The sequence below is a fragment of the Eleginops maclovinus genome, chromosome 19 (assembly GCF_036324505.1).
Source record: "Eleginops maclovinus isolate JMC-PN-2008 ecotype Puerto Natales chromosome 19, JC_Emac_rtc_rv5, whole genome shotgun sequence".
Classification (NCBI taxonomy): domain Eukaryota; kingdom Metazoa; phylum Chordata; class Actinopteri; order Perciformes; family Eleginopidae; genus Eleginops; species Eleginops maclovinus.
The window spans coordinates 16726772-16746052 of record NC_086367.1 but is presented as its reverse complement, the minus strand read 5'-3'; the positions used below and the strand labels follow the sequence as shown (position 1 = coordinate 16746052).

The following is a 19281-nucleotide window of genomic DNA, read 5'->3' as shown; positions in this document are numbered from 1 at the left end:
GACATGTGTGTTTGGCAGTGATCATAAACTTCTTGAGACAGAACCAGGTTGTGTTACACAGCCATGTGTCACTAAAACCCTCGTGTTTATCACTGCATACATGTTCCTAGTTGTATATGTTTATGTGGCAAGCTTTTCCTTCTTTTATTTGTAGTGGGTACTAAATAATTCATCCATCCCACTGTGAACTAATGCGTTTAAGACCACAGTGGACTTCATGATGCAGAATTCGTTTACAACATAAATGAAGTGAATTTTGTGACCCTCATGTTAGGGATAACCTTTTACTGCTGCTTCATTTCACTACTGAACAAATCATTTTGTGAACTACTCTTCGGGTTATCATCAAATTCCAGTTCAACATGCTACACATGTGTCTCAGGAATCTTTAAATTGAAACACATGTGTCACTATTGCATCACTTTGGAGACCAGGTTATCTGTATTATCTTTTAGATCAGGGGTTTTCAACCGGTGGTCCGCGGACCCCTGGTGGTCCGCGGCGGCATTGCATGTGGTCCGTGACAAGAGCCTATGTTGATCAGTTCACCATTGTTTTTTTTTAATATAAATTCGCTTTGATATTTCAACACATTTCCAGAATACCGTTACATATCGTGAAAAATATGTTTAAAATAATATAAAGGAAATTCAAGCTGACAGAATGTAGCCTTGCGCCTATCCAGTCTATGGTAGCCTGTGATTCGCTAATGGTAATGAGTTGCGTCGCTAACCTCACTTATTATTCATTACGTACAGTCTTGCGAGCAAAGTTGACACACATTTATAAGCATAGCCGACGAGAGTATTTTAAGATAGGTTGTAGTACAGCAAACATTTGTTACATATGTACTAGTCTAGCTATATATCTAGCACCAATGGATCGTTTTGTAGTGAGGAAAGTGCCAGAGGGACAGGCTGCCATGACAGAGGGTCAGGCTGCCACGACAGAGGGACAGGCCGCCACGATAGGGCAAGGACAGGCTTCCGAAGCGTCAACTTCGCAAAAAAGACGAAAAAGAAAATACAATGAGGAATATGTTAAATATGGATTCACAGTGACGACAGACAGAGCAGGAGAGGAGGTACCACTGTGTTTCGTATGTTCAACAATTCTCTGTAATGAAGCTATGAAGCCGTCGAAACTTACGCGGCATATGGAGACGCATCACGTCCACTTGAAGGCCAAACCCGTTGAGTACATGCAACAGATGTTGCGTGATTTCAAAGGACAGCAGGCTACCATGAGGAAGAGTGCAAAAATAAATGAAAACGCATGAAAGCATCGTATCTGGTCGCTCTCAGGGTTGCAAAAAGTAAGAAGCCCATACCATTGCAGAGCAGCTTATATTGCCAGCAGCCATAGATATGTGCAGAGCTATGGTAAGCGAAGAATGTGCCAACAAATTAAAAACTATTCCGTTGTCAGACAACACAATCGGAAGACGAATTGGGGAAATGGCAAATGATGTCAAAGACCAGCTGATGGCAAAACTTCAGACAGTTCTGTTTTCCCTTAAATCACGAGTACGACTAGATGTTAAACTTAGCGAACTGTTTAACATTTTGGATAGGGAAACTGCAATGTGCGATGATTTTTTTTTTGCAAACCATAGCGGCGATGAATATCGTGTTAGTATATTTAGTTTGTGTTTTCACGGAGCACAATAACTCTATGTGGGCATAGGCTCTGCTTTGCATTAATGCAGCTATGGGCCAGGTACATTGAGTGAAGCAATGCTGGACTGTTTGCGCATAGTAAGGCATGATGGCTCCGGGGTAATATGGACCATTGGCTGATTCATATGAGGCTCGCTCCAAAGATCCAGTGAAAATGCTTTTTTGAGTGTGTGTTGGGGATGTCGTTTTGTATAGACGGTAAAACTTCTATATAAACGAAATTTTATACACCCTTTTTCATCCAGTGTCCCAGACTCTGGGGAGATTGATAACAGTGTTTAATTCAGAGGTGTGTTTGGCTGCTGGCGCTTGCTCTCGCCGTGTGGTGTTGACAGCAGACGCGGGGCTATGCTACGGGTTCTTGTGCGAGAGTGGGGCTTCTGCTCTGGCTATTTCACGATTAGGCATGGTTAACTAGCAGGCTTTCACTCACAGTGTTTTATCCCAGAGTCACACATGTTGGAAATGTTGCATGGGGACATAGGATAAACGTTTGTTTAAAATGTTGCGTTTGGAAATGAAATTGTCAGTGAGTCTAAAGATGGAAGCCAATAGCTTTGGGGATGTTTCCTTCATTTAGCTGGAATAAGACAAGAAATGACATCAACGAATATATTGAGCTGTTTTGACGAAGTCCTGAGCAGTGCAATTGCGCAAATTAACTTCCTGCATGTGGATCTCCGTCAGCAGTGGATCTGTCCCTGTTTAGTGCGATGGTCGTGGGTTAGAGTCTGAAAAACTGTGTATACAGAAAGTTTTGATTGAGAATGTCCACACTCTTCAGAGTGTATATGTACGACAACAACTTGTGTAAATTGGGATAAGTTGCCTGTACAACTTGTCACTACAGATTTCATCGCTCATACGGGCAATGATTTATGTTTTTATTTCAAACAATAGTTATACTGTGTGAGAGTGGTTATTTCTAAACCCGTACTTGAACTAAAAAATATAGACTATAGGGGCTAGCTTGATACTGACATTTGTAAGATGAGTGACGGAATACTCTCTTTGTCTACATTTCGGCAAATTAGAAGGTAGTGGTTTGACTTCACCATAAGCGCCAATATCACAGTGACAGCAGGTAAGGATCTTAAAAATTTTCTTGTTTCACTGTTACGACTGGGTGGCTTTACCACCTTGTTAATGGGACACTTTTCTCTCCCTGCCTTAGCTCAATCTCATTCTTTTTAATTCTCTCACCTGTTATACTAGACAGTATTGTGACGAGTCTCATCTTTGGGGTAATTAAATGACCCTGACCATTACCAGTGTTGTGGATTACAGTGGTCTATTTGTTGATCACGGTTATCCGGTGTTGTTGGCAGTGTTAACTTTGACATCCAGTTGTGTTTTGTGTCACACACTCTAGCACTGCACTTTCTATTGATATTTTATTAACTTTTCCCATTTATTGTATTGCACAAATTTATTCATTCCATTAACTATCTTTAAAATCAATCTTTAATATTAATTCGTTTACTAACATTACATTTAAATTATTGTGACCCTCTGAGGGCCTTTCTGCTTTCATTTTCACTACATGAGCAAATCATTTGTAACACCTGGATACAATCCGCACTGCTACACATGTGCTCGGAATCTTTAAATTGAACAATGTGTCCCTGCACAAACCGTTATCGAATCTTTTTAGATCACTATATTAATGTGAACAGCACATTCAGTCTGGGGCCATTTGAGGGAAACGTGTATTCAGCTCATGCATAAAATGTCCCCGAGCTCCTTTTTACAGTCATTGAATTAGCCTAAAGTTATATTGTAAAAGAGATTTTCAAAGTTGCTGGAATAAAAAATGCTATTATAAAACCTCCTGAGGGTTGTTCATCCATAAGGAGCATACATGATGCAGCCGTCTGTTCTTTTAAAGTGATTTTCTTTTCTTTTTTTAATGTAATTTGTGTCAGTTAGCTGTTGTCATGACCTTGGTACTACAGAAGTCTGTATTTTTTTTTTAGAGGAAGTGCTTACTGTCACTGGCCAGGAAGACTGATGTTTTCTCATTGTCATCAACCCTCCTTTAATGACATGGCACATTCATCACAATCCTGCATATTTCAAAAGTTCTGCAAACAGTTCTGCTGTGTGTATTGCATTTGAAGGAAGACTTTATGGTAGATGTAGCAAAATTTAGCCTCTTGATGTATGCAAATCATTCAGTCCTGTGTGATCTTCAATCATAAAGAATAAGTTGGAGTTCAGTTCTTCACCCTATTCATTCCTGTTGCTTACAGAGCAGGAGTTCTAACCTAACCGTGGTTACTAAAGATTTAACCAAGGTTTATATTTCATAATGTGTGAACTTGTGAACTTGTACTCACTCCACATTAGATATTAACCTCACCCTCTCTGTGTCCTGAGAAAACCTTTGGGTTGGGTGCTAAACCTGTCTGACATACAGTACATGGAAGGGATTGTGAAATGCAACCCTCATTCAGACCCAGACTTTCATCAGACACACTAAACTATAAAATGTGTGTTTTTCAAAACATAAAATGATGTTTTCCTCTCTGACAGGAGCTACAACATGTCCTTTGAAACAGAAACAACAAACGCATGCCAATCCTTTTTTTATCCTTAATCTTATGAAAAGTAGGCAGCGTCTGACAGCGGAAACAACAGAGTGCCCTGCAGCATAGTATTACACGGTCAATCATTTTCTCTGCTATTCAAAAAATGTCTTCAGCCTTGCCAAAATATCTTTCTCTGAATCAGAATGACAAGGAAACGTGTCTCGGGCTTTCTTAAAAAGCAGTAAACATTCTTGATTCTATGAAGTGGATTGTGCAATCTAAATCTCCATGTCTCTCCTTCCATATTAGTCACAGACGGTGCTTCACTAAACCTTGTCTAAAAGAAAACAGATGGGCCAGGAAATGAGATCTGGAAACAAGCCTGAAGTGTAATGCTTTGATTTGTCATTTCACTTCCCTTTTTAGGGCTTAAGGTAGAATTCCCTTGAATGAATCACCAGTATTTAACCCAACTTCCAACTACCCAACAGACGTTTTAGTAATAGCTCTGGAATATTTAGGATAGTGGGATAATCGTTACATTAATAGAGTAGTAGATTATTAGGGTTAAATTCTTAGATTGCGAACATTAAAGAACCAAAAGCCAGACCACCCAGACAATGGATAAATACTGTTGTATTCCAAAAGTCACACGAGTAAAGATTGTTTGGGTGATAACATTTAAAGCAAGTTGGATTTAATTCGTAGGGAGAGTGAAATAATAAACAAGCAGTTCAGATTTTTTGTCCTAAAGACATGTTTCATTATTATGGTAAACAGCTGCAGCTTGCTGAACAACATATTTACCTCCCATCTGAAAGCACTATCCATCTCGTGCTAAGTATTTCCGTATAGCATTACGTGGCCCAGGTTTGACAGGGAGGTTGTTATGGGTTTGAAGATTCGTCTTCCAGGCATGTTTAGGTCATCTTGAAGATGTAAGTGTTGAGGAATGCTTTGATTTGATGTTTAAAATACCACGCATGCTATTGTGTGATTATATCCAGATTAGTTTGCAATGAGGTCTTGGTTTATTAACACTCACCAGAGTGTTGGCACATGCAACAGGTTCTCTACGTGTTCTATCTCTTTCTTCACTGAGATGAGAGAGTGTACTTCAAAATGTACCGACCTAACATCACCTCCTTTTAGTCTCTATCCCTCACTCTCTTTGGCTACAAGTTATATTTCTAACATAGTCATATTTACCTGTCTTTCCTAACTTGTTTTCCCAACAAACAAACATTAAAACATGCAATTTATAGCGTAAAAACTTGTGAAGTCATGCAGGAACACAATCAGTTCAGGTTACCCCTAGGGAACAATGAAAGGCTGATAGGATGTTTGTTTCAGAGCATCAGAGGAGAGGAGAAGCCTCAGGTGGGGGCCCCACTGTAATTAAATATTTCCTTGAAGCCGTGGGCTCCGGCTCTAGAGGAATGACTACTATGTGGGCCGGGGATGAATGGCCGGGTTATTAAGTGATTCGGGTGATGGACGAGCTCAGAGGGTCATAATGTGGAACCCAGGCCTCACAACAGACCCTGTGTTTCCTCCCCTGGATGTGCACAGGAGCAGAGAGCAAGATGAAAAAGAGGAACACGATGACCTGTCTCAGCAGGCGCTGATTGGTTTGTTTACCTCTGCTTTTGATAGTGATGTTTCTCCGTGGTTTATTTTCATATAAGATGTTATGCTTGTCCTTCATTGTGATTAAATAAGCGATTGGATTTTATCCGTACCTATTCCAATATCAATTTCTCTCTTTGATCAGATGCTTGATCGATTTTTGATGAATTGTTAGGTGGAAAACAGGACACAGGTTTATTTAACACTTGACATTTTTGTAACTCACCACCATGACTTTAGTCCCAAACAAACAAATTCAAAAACCATCAAATTAAGTGTTATTCATGCCTGATGCATTGTTGGTGTGAAACCATTTATCACTTGCTATGAAACACAAATATATCTTGCATTTGTTTTGCCTGTACTGGGGAGGTGAAGCCCTGAACAAGCCATTAACTCGTTCATGTCTTCCACCTGACCCTCGTTTTTTTTTTTCATCTTCTCCACACTAACTGCCGCTCCGTTTATTTTACTGTTCACGTTACTTTATAAATCAACTCCGAAATCTGCACTCAATATGTCAAACATCAGAAGGGAAATGTCAGAGTGATCGGCAGCGTGTTTGCTCCGCATCATAAGCTGTTAACCGTGCATTTCATCACCCTGAAACTAAAGTGTTGAGTTTCCCCGTGTGACAGTTTGATTGCTATGATTTAAGTTGTTCAGTTTGAAGCCAAGCCACGTTTAGTGTAACTATTGTATGAACAAAAGAAAGAAACTTGCAAGCTGACATCACATTTTAAAACATGTATTTAGATGACAATATACGGCCTTGCCCCAAATGTTGTGCAATAATGTCATTTATTGTTCCTTTTAATGACCGATTCTTTTAGTGTTTTTTCTCACTCTTATGAAGTATTGTATTACATTGAATTAACTTTTGTAATGAACAATAAATCATTTCTGTGAGGCTATAGTTTAGACTGAACTTAAAGAAACTGTGGCGCCTCAAATTAGTTGTTTTATTTTAATAGGCAGACAGCCATGATTTATTTGGTGTGTTTTCCTTGGGTGAGTGTTATAATTGGATGGACAACAGATGTAACTGGAGGCAAAAGCCGCCGCTATAATTAAAAAAGAAAACTCATTTTGGATTTGAACTCTTACTGTTTGAGCGAGCTGAGATGAAAGGAAGTACTGGACATCTAAAAGAGCCAGACCATTATTCTGAACATGTTTGAAAAGGATGCAAACTTGATGTCATATCATCGCCGTATGAGTTACTGTAAGGATAATTCAAATGTGTTTTGTTTATGTGGTAACAAACACTTTATAGTGTCCTGCAGTTTGAATCCTTTTAACAGCCATTAGCAGCACCACATGGATACTCCTACTGTGAAGGTTTACATCCATTTGTATAATTGTTGGTTTTAGTGATGGTTAGTCACTGAATTAAACAGAAACAGTGGATAAAATAAAAGTTTAGTACACTATAAGCTGGTGAAAGAAGAAATAGCATGCGGGACTTTTTCTTGTGACACCCTGCCCAGTTTCCAACAGTGGCAGCCAGCCCCTAATGACAACCAACAAATATTGAAAAGATCACTTTTTATTTCAATAATGTGCGAAAAATGTAATTTAAAGGATCGCTGCGTTTTGGTTGTGATTAAAGAGAAAGTCAGATAGTTACCGTCTGCTGCTGCTGGCTGGCTGATTACTCATGGAATAAAGTTTATTTATACTTAATATTTTAATGTGACCTTTCATAGTGAGTGCTTTGTCACTGTCTTGAGCAAATGTTTCACTGTTGTAGGACGACGTGTAACTGTGCGTAGCTCCATTGTTAGAGCTGTTTAGTTAAGCTCATAGTGTCTGTATCTGTTGTGTGAGTAACTCCCCTCCAAGAAATGAACCAAGTAGCTGTTATTCACCATGCTATGTGCACTCCCTTTTACTATTGGTGCCTAGACACTGCATGGGCCCCATCCTATCTGCAGAGGCCATATACAATGCAGTCGCTTTGTTTTCAACTCAATGAACTGTAGAAGCTTTTGTTCCGGGGTGCTGTTGCAAGTCTAGCCAGTGCCGAGGTTCATTCCAGTGACAGCTTATTCCTGAAGATAACAGTGTGTTCCAGCTCAAGCAGCTTTCAAATAGACCCGTAATCACAGACCTAGACAGTGGAAAGCGTTGTACGTGCTCTCGGAGGACGGCTCTAATAACACACTGCAGAAATGCACAATAGTGTTCCTGCTACCATGATGCTTAACAGTGTCTAACCCATAGCAGCAGATATCATTTCAGGTTTCTGTTGTTTTTAACTTGAATAATGAGGTCGAAAAGTAGCCAATGTGATTTATTCAAGCAGTTTCACTCATCTTATACAGCTTTTTTAGGTCCAAAGTTAAAGCATCCACCTTGAGTCACTGGCAGAACATACACCAGCTGCTGACACATTTTCTAATTTCAAACACAGATTTTGGTTGTTAAAAATGTAGCATTGTCAGGGATAAGATGTGTCAAAGAGAGTTTAGTAAATAATCACAAAAAGTCAAGTGTGTGGACAGTGTGTGCTGAGGGAGTGTTTAGCAAAAGACTGGAAGAGGTAGATGTTAGGTAGGGAGCGATCAAAGAAGGATTTTAATTTCCTTTTGGATTGTAACACGTCTAAGAGACAGAGTTTACCTCAGACCCCTGGCACCTACAGCTCTTATGTAACCTAGGGTAATTATATTCCCTACGTTTCTTATGGTACCTTCCATCCCTGCAGTACTGTGGAAAAAAGGACCGTCTTTTAATCGGAATTTGGGCATTGAGTTGGTGCTGACATTGTTGTTGCTTTGACATCCCTAAGACTGACATAACCGTTTATGAACCTTTAATCATTATTGTTCCTCTCTTTGTATCTAATCAGTAATATTTGACAATCTTCATTCAACACACATGATCTATCCATTTTAGGTAAGTTCTGGCCCTCAGCCAAGCCAAACGAGCAGCAGGGCCCCGTTCTTTGAAGCCCAGCACTTCAATTAGCATTTCCTACTTTCTTAATGACATCCAAATTACTTTCAAATCATGGTCATTTAATCCTGCCAAGAGTCAGTATGGCATGTGAATGCTGTCCCCGTTTGAACCTGGCCAGGTGCCAGTCCTGGCTCCAGGTGTCTGTTGTGCTATGCAAATGAAATTGCCACGGCAACCTCGTATACTGCCAATTGAGTGCCAACTGAGGCGATCAGATTTGTCAAGAGATCCATAGCCCACCTAGTTGAGACAAAGTCAGTGAAACGTGTCTTTGAAGAAGAGCAGATGGGAGTAAAATTGTTATATGCCTGATTTTTAAGATGTAGTTTTCATATTTGCTATTCCAGACAGCTGAAGTCTGTTAAATACCTTGTAGCACACAGGATTTGGTGGACTGTATGTTTTAAGAAGCACATAAGTGCCTTATTGGTAACACTTTAGTCATAAGTAGACACTCCAGTACTGGTCACACTGTACATCTGCGTTTTTCTAACTTCCAAAATGTCATCTGTGCAGTGTTTGTGCGTGTAGAGCCTCCAGAGTTTTATCTTGTTTATTTATTACTTCACTTCTTCTTGGCGGGTGAGTCTTGGAACAACCCGTCATTCCAAGGGAAACACGGTGCCTCTCTGACTGTACAGTTTCAAACTTTCTTCACTATCTGATGGGATGCTTTGTTATCCTGCGGTTTAGGATTTTTATTTCTCCGTTCGGCTGGCTGAAAATGCCAATATTTATCATATTTCTGGCTCACTTTGATAAGCATCCCTGTGGACACAAGGGTGAAGTTGTATTATATCAGGGAAAGGAAGTAATTAATGTTATGCCTATGTGGGTGGTCCTTTTCAGTACTCTGTTAGCTCTCATGGTTACATTGGCACATTAATCCCATAGCAGTTCCATACCTGCTATTGCATGGTTGATCTGGATTGAATGTGTTTAGATAGTACTGTGTTTCCATATGGGTTGCAAGCATTCATAATCCACAACATGCACACTTCACACATCATTAATGTCATTACTGCTTTTGCTAGAACTCCTCGTAGTGCTCACATTTCTCTTTCTCACAACCACAAACTATGATAATATTTCCTTTTAGGGAAAGCTGATCCTGAGAAGGTTTCCACTGTGATGTCAGCAGCCTGTAGTACAGTACGGATTTTCTTTCAGGAAGCGTTGCCAAGCACAACAAGGGACTGATTCTTTGGAGGAAGTGAGACCATGTCACCATCAGAGCATGAGAAAGAAGCAGGACAGGAAGCCCTTCCATGGCCTTCCTCTGACAGCCCACATGGAAACAATGGCTTTGGCAGCCTCTCCGTGGTTGTACGGTGTTTGCTCATTCACTTCAGTTTATTATGCTCTTACTTTGTGTTAAGGGTGTGATTGGGATTATTGTGTTTGCTTCGTAAAAGTGAAACAAGTCAGGGGAGCTTGTCAAATCCACTTTCACATTTGACTGCAGTTCATGTACAGGAAGGGATCTTTTTATCTTTATCTGTTTACTCTGTACAAGGGTTCAAGCCCAGTGAACTTTGACTCTTAATCTCAACACACCAATCAATGAGCTTCTCAGTATCATGGCCACTTGTATTATAGGTAAACATGATGAGGTGATTAGTAAGTTTAAAGATAGTTCCCTCCCCTTCTTCTTTTACTCACCCATCTCTTAAATATTTGCTTCCAGTCTTCAGCTCACAGCTGGGACACGGTGTCACTCAGGTAATCTGACATCACTGTTGATATGGAATAATTACTACTTGAACCTGACCTTGAACAGACACTTTGTGTGACTCCCATAATGCAACGGGATAATACATTTTTTTAGAATCAAATGTTTTCTTTACAAAGAAGAATATTCACTTCAGACCTATAGAATATCAAATATTGACAACAGGAGTAATGCTAATCACTTCCCTTGTATGATTTAGCCTCACGTTCCTGCTTATTGACATTGTGTTCCCCTAAAATAATTTCTCTCTATACATGTTTTCTTCAAACTCGCTGTGTCACTCATTGGTTGAAATAAAATGAGAGAAGTTTTCTCCTGAATTGTTGTTCAATAAAGCCAACTCCTCTGACTTTCTGTCATTGTTGAATATGCAGGGGAGCAACTCAGACAAGGTGGGAATCCACTGTTGAATATGAAATTGATTTTAGAGACTCAAAAGTGTCTGGCAGTTTGATTAAGACCTCTGTGTTGATGTGTTGTCGATTCAGCTTCGGGGCCTTGAGACACCAAATTTATTTGATTAATTTCCTGATTATTTTAGCATTCTGTTGTCAGTGCAATAACAATGTTTTTCCTAACCAAGCAGGGTAACCAATTTAATACTGAATATTCTGTAAAGGGTTCTCCCAATATGGGCACATCATGTAGTTTGTGATTCACATGTTTTATGTGATTTCTCCAATGTTATCTCTCTCTATCATCCTGCAGTAATGCTCAGACCAGTATAAGCCTCTTGGACTCGCGGGTCACACTGATTCATAGTCATGATTTTCTTTCCTATCATTATTTGCTATCTTATGATACTCAGACAAATCAATAATGTCAGTCATTGCCAATGAAGGAAACAAGTTCCAACCCAATTCAGTTTTGTACAATTCTGGTAGGATAGGATGAAGGCGAGAAAAGAAAAATGGTTTCTAGTTGAAATCAAACTCGTCCTTTATCTCTCAGCTACCATTCCTCCTATTTTTACTCAATCAGCTTGGGGAAAAGTAGTTCTGTGCTATACTATATCATTTACCATTATTGTAGTTCAGGGGGAAATTATTCTTGCTCGCTGCAAATTGAATGACCTTAGTTTCGAGACTCCTACCCTCCAGCTCACGGGTTCATCACATCCAGCTGTTTTTCTTCTTTTGAAAATTGTATCTAGAGCTTCTATTAGGTCTGTGTGTGACCCCAGACAGATCTGATCGTTCACTTACTCCTGTCATGATTGTGACTGTCTGCGTAAATATGAAGAAAAGATTAGAAAGATATGCCATCCTGCATGTATCCTCCCTGTTCCACCCGGCGACCTTAGGTTGTATTGACAGCAGTTGTATGAATGGATACACAAAACATATCCAAACAGCCCTCCTCTCTGGGAAATGTTCTGACTGAATGTATCATAAGGTAACATTCAGTCCTACCTCGATTTAAAAAAAATCAAATAAGGAGTTTTTTTTAGAAGATAAATCTGAACACAATGTAGGCTGGAAACAGCCGTAAGGATGCTCGTGTTTTTTGGATGAGAAGCAGAGGGAAGAGCACCAGCAGTGAAAGTGACCTGAACATTTCCTTTTTTCTGAGATGACACATGGCATATGTGGGAAAGTGGAAGCAGAGGTTCACTAGCAGGGTTAAAAAAGCAACAAAGGAGCATGTTACCCCAGAGAAGTACAAAGAGTTTCGTGTCCAGCCACACACACATGCAGCACTCCAGAGACATGATAGAACCGTGATATCAACGGGAAGGGAAGTGAAGTTTTTTTTTTTTTTTTGTGCTGAGGCGAGCGACGCCAAGCTAAGGACAGTGATGATGTCATCGGACAGGCAGTGAAAAAGTCATTGGGCTTTTTTGTGTAATTTCCTTTAGCATTTTCATTGTTATCGTTATTGTAGTGAACTCTGGACAGTTGTTTCTTGCTGGGATTGGAATTCTTTCAGCTTTTATATTATATTCAGGCAACATCCAGTGCATTATTTCTGGATCATACAAACATTGTGTTCCCCTTGTTTTGTTCGACAAAGCATAATTGAAATTACACCAACTGCTCAAACTCCAAAATACCTAATCAAAGCTGTGATGGAAGTGCAATGTATTTCCACTTTTAGGAAATGTTATCATTAGGTTCTTTGTCTCTTGTGACTAGTCTGAAATGTAATACCGCTCTGCTCGAACACACTGTAATTTGTTACGTGTTTGTATTTAGTCAGCAGAGCACTAGAAGAAATACATCACTTTTTTCAACAGAAATTTGTGTACAGCACAATTTCTGCTTTGACAGCAACACCGTGTCCAACGTTTTATGTTCCTAAAACCAGTAATATGGAACACTGTTGTTTATGTATGTTTATTAATGTGTCAGGATATATATAAAGCACAAAGCATGTTAATAGGGTTTCTCTGTTCTGGTTTTTTCATAGAAAATGTTTTCATGGTCTCTGTTGCTGTTGGCTCCAAAAGGGAAATGTCCAGGGTTTTACTCGTGCCTTTGTTTCTGCCGCCCACAGAAGCAAGCTTGTACTTTTACTGAACTCTTTCATTTAATTTAAAGTTCCTTGTCTTCTTGAGCTGAACTGTCCTGTTCTATTCTCATCCAAAGCTTCTCTAACTATATCATCAACATCGGAGCCACAGGTTAAACTGTAACCTTATTTTCTGGTTGTGTTTTCTTGTTTTGTTTCCACAGTGACCAATAAGAAACCCTCCTGCGTGTCCCTCACTAAGGTGAAGCAGTTCCAAGGATCTTCTGCTTTCGCAAAAAGGTCACAGTGGACCATCGACCAGCTACGGCAGGTCAACGGCATCGACTCAAACAAAGTATGTCATTTATTGTCCGTTTCAACCGACTGCTATTACTGTTATAATCACTAGGGATAATGTGCATTGTTGATACAACATACTTCTTGTGTCCTGCTTTTTCCTCATGTCTCCCTCTTTCTTTCTAAGGACTGTCCAGAGTTCGACCTGACGTTCGACAATGCTTTTGACCAGTGGGTTGCTTGCACAGCAGGAGAGAAGTGCACCTTCATCCAGATCCTTCACCACACCTGCCAGCGCTACAGCCCCGCACGGAAACCAGATTTCGTCAACTGTCAGTCCAAACTTTTGGGGGGTAAGATGGATTAAATAACAACAACTGCTAACCGTCCTCTGTTAATATTCCTTATCAGAACACAGTGGCTCTGCCCGGCCAGACTCGCTGCTGTCATACCGTGCTGTAAGCCAGTTTGAATCTGATTATGTATGATGACAACCAGCACCTGGTGTGCATGAAAATGCATGCTTATTCCTCGTACACAGCATCTGTTGAGCACTCTGCTGAAGTGAGGTCAACGAGGATGTCCAACAAAATTCATCAGCTGTGACTCAAAGCATCTGACACAGATCGACTGGTTTCCAGCTCATTGAAATACTCAATAACGCACTAAAAAACAATATCCCCTAATTTATGTGATGTTGACACATTACATTGTGTGCTTGAAGTGTGCAGCTTATTATTGGTTTCCACCCTTCAAAATAACCACATAAAGAGTTCTAGCAGACAAGTGAAAACTAACCTCTCCCTTAAAAATCATATTTGATTCATGTCCAATTAAAGGGCGATGACAGGTTGTCAGAGCACAATTCCTCAATGTTACAAAATGTACATCTAAAACTGTTTAATTGGTTATTTCCTTGCTGCAAGTAGTGTGTGTGTTGCACAGGAGGTGAAGGGTTGGAGTGCTGGTTTATGTTTTCCTCTACAGTGAATCGCAGTAGGGAATGCAGCATCCCGAGTGGTTTAATCAGATATTGATCTGTTTACCCCCCCCCCCCCCCAACCCTCATCTTTAAACAACATTCAACCTGCTGCTCGAGGAATTATTTATGGACCACATTGCAAACCCGCCTCCTGCTGTGTGCTCATCTGCCAATTACCAGACAGATATTTTTATTTCATTCACGTTTCAAATAGAGTTCCTTACATTGCAAAGTGGTGAAACTTTGTAAATTATATATAAAATCACTTCAACGTTATATCAAACTTCCTTTGTTAGTGCTCTGTGTGTGTGTGTGTGTGTGTGTGTGTGTGTGTGTGTGTGTGTGTGTGTGTGTGTATGTGCCCCCACTATGCACTTATTGAAGATAAAGCTGATGTTGTATGTTGCATTGACCTCCCTCCCACTCTGTAAACCATGTCTGTGTTTAACTTATTGAAACAGACTCTGGTGCATATTATAGCTCTGTATGTGTAGGTGGGAGGGGAGTGGTCTCCCAGAGAGCTAGGAACACAGTGGTCTTTATTGTAGGATGGATTATAGTGTGCTAATGTTGCAACGGAACGCCTCCAGAAGCTGAAAATTACACTTGGATGCCCTGTAGCATAATTCTGTACTTAAAATAGCCATCCCTGTGGTTTTGTAGAAACGGCTGCAGTATTTTACAGCCGCTGACACCATGCTGTAAGTCCATCTGGTCAATGCTCTGATAATGAACTTGTGTCTCTCCGAGAAAAGAGGATAGTGTCTAATAGAATAAGAAAGTTGACAGGAAGACAGAGGATGCCAGCCTGCTGCCAACTCCGTCCACCCCGGTTTAAGTCTCACACCAGTGCAAAACAAAAATCACGACGCTGCTCAGGTGTGGGACCATAACTGTGGGCGACTCTCATCTGCAGAAAACTCTTGGATGGCAGCCTCCAGAAATGACAAAAGGTAGAAAGTGTATACCAAGAATAGTGTGCTATCGACACCATTATGAAGGGAACAGTATGGTTTGCCATTCAAGTTAGGGAGCATAAAAATAATGAACATGATAATAGATGTCAGTTTCTCTATGTGTGTGAGATATGTCATGAACAAGCCATCAGCAGTCTGTCAGCTTAATCCTGCACTGTTTCCCCATGCTGGTGGTTACTACATGAGGTCCTGTCGATTGTGAATGGAAAAATCAGACAGCAGCCAGCTTATCCTTACATTACATCCTTGTGTTTACATTAAATCAGAAGGTGTCAGCTCAAGCCTCTAAGCTGATGATGTAAACAATATAATTAACACTCAAGTTTGGGATGATTCAGAAAATAAATCGTTGTGATATCTTGGTGAAAGACATTTTTGGATTCTTTAAGGAGTTTTCCCAGTGAGTTGATACTTTAAGACTTCTTCCAGGGCTGTGTAAATGCACAGGCCCATATTTAATCCTTGATGGGGCATGTAATTGGTCCAGAAATAAAAGCAGCTAGTTTGCTAATTGCCTTGTTATCAGTGCCGACTTGGGCTGCTGCCCACACTGTAAAACCCTTTTATACCCTTATTTTCACTTGAGCTTCTCTAGCTGACTGGCAAAGTGTTCATGAACTGATTCTAAATTAATAGTTAAATCTGTGGCCTAAGTAAGTCCTTTTTTTCACTTAGCATTTGGCAAACCTTTCATGAGTTGTTTAAAGTCATTGGATGGATGAATAATCAAACAGTAACCAGTTTTACTTTTTTTTGGCATGACATTGACAACTGAAACTCCAATACCTAACTTCTGATTTACCATTTCAAAAACAGTAACCCTTCTTTACTAATTTCAAAACTGTATCTTGTTTTGAACATCAAAACTGACGTGGTGTTTTGATATTTTCCCATCACAGAAGGCCAAGCTGTAGATTCAGTCATTTTCCGTTGCAAGGTCTATTTGAAAAGAGTGAGGAAACAATGTGTTGCACACAACAGTCATCTCCTACGACAAGGTAAGCCGGTGGTACAGTATACAGAAGTACTGGACCACTGTAAATTTACAAAAAAGTTTTACCCCCAACTAAAAAGTGTTGAAATAAATAAATAAAAACAAAGTTTCTGTGATAAACATTTGTATCCCCAACTAACAAATTAAAGAACTAATAGAAGTCATATTTTATAGGAGACTACATGATCTTGCAGCGAGCAAAACAAACTGACAACAAAACCCTTCTTTTTATATAAAGTAGTCTCAAACAGTTGGGATAAAATACAGTTCTGACTACAATAAATGGGGTCTTTCCACAAAGTTGAATTTAAAAACAAACTTTAAATAAAACTTCTCCGCTGCCTTCTGAACTGAGGGCTCTCGTCTTGACTCTTGTGGGAATTAAGTCTCCTATGTTGCCATTTTTATAAATATACTGTATTTAAAAGAGCTTGAATCTCCATGCTCCCAATGAGCACATGGTCAAAAATGTCCCTGGTTTGTATGCCACTGTGGGGGCTGACTTCATGCTGAAAGGGGTTTTAAGCATACATCCAAAGGTTGTGTGAGTTATGTTCACTGTCCTTGCCGCTCACCGCCAGACTGTGCGGAGTCACTGACTAACACTGCGCAGAGGTAACTCACACTTATGACGTATGAGGGCAGTACAATGATGAATCTTCCCTAATGGTTGCCTTAGTATTCTGTACTTTTCGATATCATTTCATACATTAGCATTTAAGTTAATACAAGACTTTAATGACGGACATTAAGGCTGTTTAATGCATTATGTGACATTTATGATTACATTCACACAGAAGGCTGCTCATGAATACCTAGTAGCTACTTTTTCAGTGTCTGCACAGCTCTGTGTTACATTCAGTACAGAATGTTCCATTTTCCTCCCCATTGATGTTCTTTGCTTTTTAACCAGCATGAAAAGTGACTAAACCAAATGACGACTGAGCAAGCAAATTCAAGACTTTTTCTGTCATGAAATAATGTCAGCGGCTGACTGATCTCCTTGCTTTTCTTTGAGTGGTTAACCAAGACGGTTTTCAGGCTACACATCCACCTCAGTCCAAACTACATGTGAGTTGATTAAATGTAGTCAAAGCAAGGGACTATCACAAGGTAGATATCGTAAGACAGATTCATTTAATTTAATAATAGGATAATTTGTATTTAAGGCCTCGATCACGCATTTAAAATCAAAGGAGGTCAAAATTAATTTAGCTTGTGACTGCCACGTTTTTTAAGTTAGTTATATAATGAGGGGGACTCAAACAGTAGGCATAATCCAATAAATATTTCACATGTTGGGAGTGGTATCGGAAAAGAGGATTTTGTAGATATTGCTATGCGTGGCAGTATATGAACTGCCCTGTATAAAAAAGTGTGAGTGACCATTAAAAAAGAGGAAAGAGAATTAACTGTAAATAGAGTTTCTGCAGTAAGAATTTGGAGAAAAGTGATTGGATAAAAGGCTTTGGAGAATGAATACATGTCTGCCAGGAGTGCCAGAGAGAGTTGCCCCTTCCTGGTTGAACCTCTGCTATAGTTTCTTTATGCTGCTGTGGATAATGTCAAGATTTGCATTAAATGAAACGGCAGCGGGGGGTTATCTTTCAGTAGGAGCAACATAGTGCTTTCTTTAGGCCCTTATGATGTCTATTACATTAGCCATTTCTTGATTTGCACATTTGAACGTTTATTACATTGTCAAATATGATTATACTACAGGTTTCTTTATGTTGTCGACTTGCCTTTCTAGTTTTCAATATTCAGGAAACTGACACTTGCAAAATAGCATGTTTACTCAGAACATATTCTTTTTTTTAATTCAAGATAAATGAAAATATGTTACTTTATCATGGTAACACAATACCTACATTATTTATTTAATACTACTCTATTATTACTCTATTCCTCACACACTTCCTTACTTGGATTTTATGGCTGCCCGTCGTATACTTTCTGATAAAATCTAGAAGCAGGACGAAAGGTATTATGTTTATTTAGGTAAATACGATATTAATTTTGGAACAGCAACCTCTTCCATGAATCAAATCATACATTTGTAGCTTAAAGAAAATCAACATTTGTAAAGTACCGTTGACTGTGTTTGTATAAATCAGATTGATCAGGCTTCATTTTTAACTTAATTTTTGGGAGATTTTCCTCTTCAATGCTTGTGATTACATGTTTGTGTACTTAATAATAACAACAGTATTTAACGTTAGAAGTATGTAAGCATGTTCTATGTGGTCTCTGAACTGGCAGTACAGGGAAAAGTAAGTGATTAAATGTCTCATAATAGCAAATATTTTTGAAAACAAGGCCAAGGTTGAAAATAACAGAAATTGTTAAGAGTACTTGAGACTCAAGAGGCTCTCTGTACAGCATTGAGTGGAGTTGAGAAATCCTTGACAGAATCCTTCATAAGTTCTTTGGATGAATAGCAGCAGCTTTAAACCCTCTGGTAATATCAGTGATAGGGAGACTTTTTGATGGAACTTGTTGAAGTGCAGATAAGTATGTGCTCGCTAATACTTAAAAGAAATGATTGTGAGACTCTCTCTCTCTCTCTCTCTCTCTCTCTCTCTCTCTGTCTCTTTCTCTCTCCTAACACCCACACATTGTACCCACAGCATTATCCTAGCACAGAGATAATATGATCCCTGCCAAGTGAAAGCATTAAAGCCACTGTAGCATGTATCATGAATGGATCTCTTTGAGTTATTGTTAAGTTGAATCAAATTAACCCCATGTGCCTTAAAACTAAATGTGCCTTGGCTGTCAGCACCTTGAGAAGTGTATCTGACATGCTCCCGTTGATAACCATCAGCTTATTTCCTAAGCAGCCTGTTATCTGAACTGGAAAAGGAAGGATTAACTTTGGACAATCTCTCCCCTTGTTATTTTTGACTGCACATAGTTTCTATTTTCTGGATAATGTTGTTGCCAGAAAACAACTTGTCTCCATTGTTAAAGAAACCCTGGCTTGACATAATATCATGGGGTATAGCAACAAAATTCCTCTTGCATTGTTGAGCGAGGCGTGCC

At 39.5% G+C, this 19281-nt stretch overlaps 1 protein-coding gene across 1 annotated transcript in view; it reads left to right on the top strand.

The window, feature by feature from the left end:
- The window catches only part of stxbp6 (syntaxin binding protein 6 (amisyn)), a 53594-nt gene that overhangs the window by 28793 nt on the left and 5520 nt on the right, over positions 1-19281 (top strand). Inside the window, exons 3-4 of the mRNA XM_063909169.1 lie at positions 13211-13341; positions 13471-13636. Coding sequence (XP_063765239.1) covers positions 13211-13341; positions 13471-13636 — 297 coding nt within the window. The remainder of the gene's footprint in view (positions 1-13210; positions 13342-13470; positions 13637-19281) is intronic.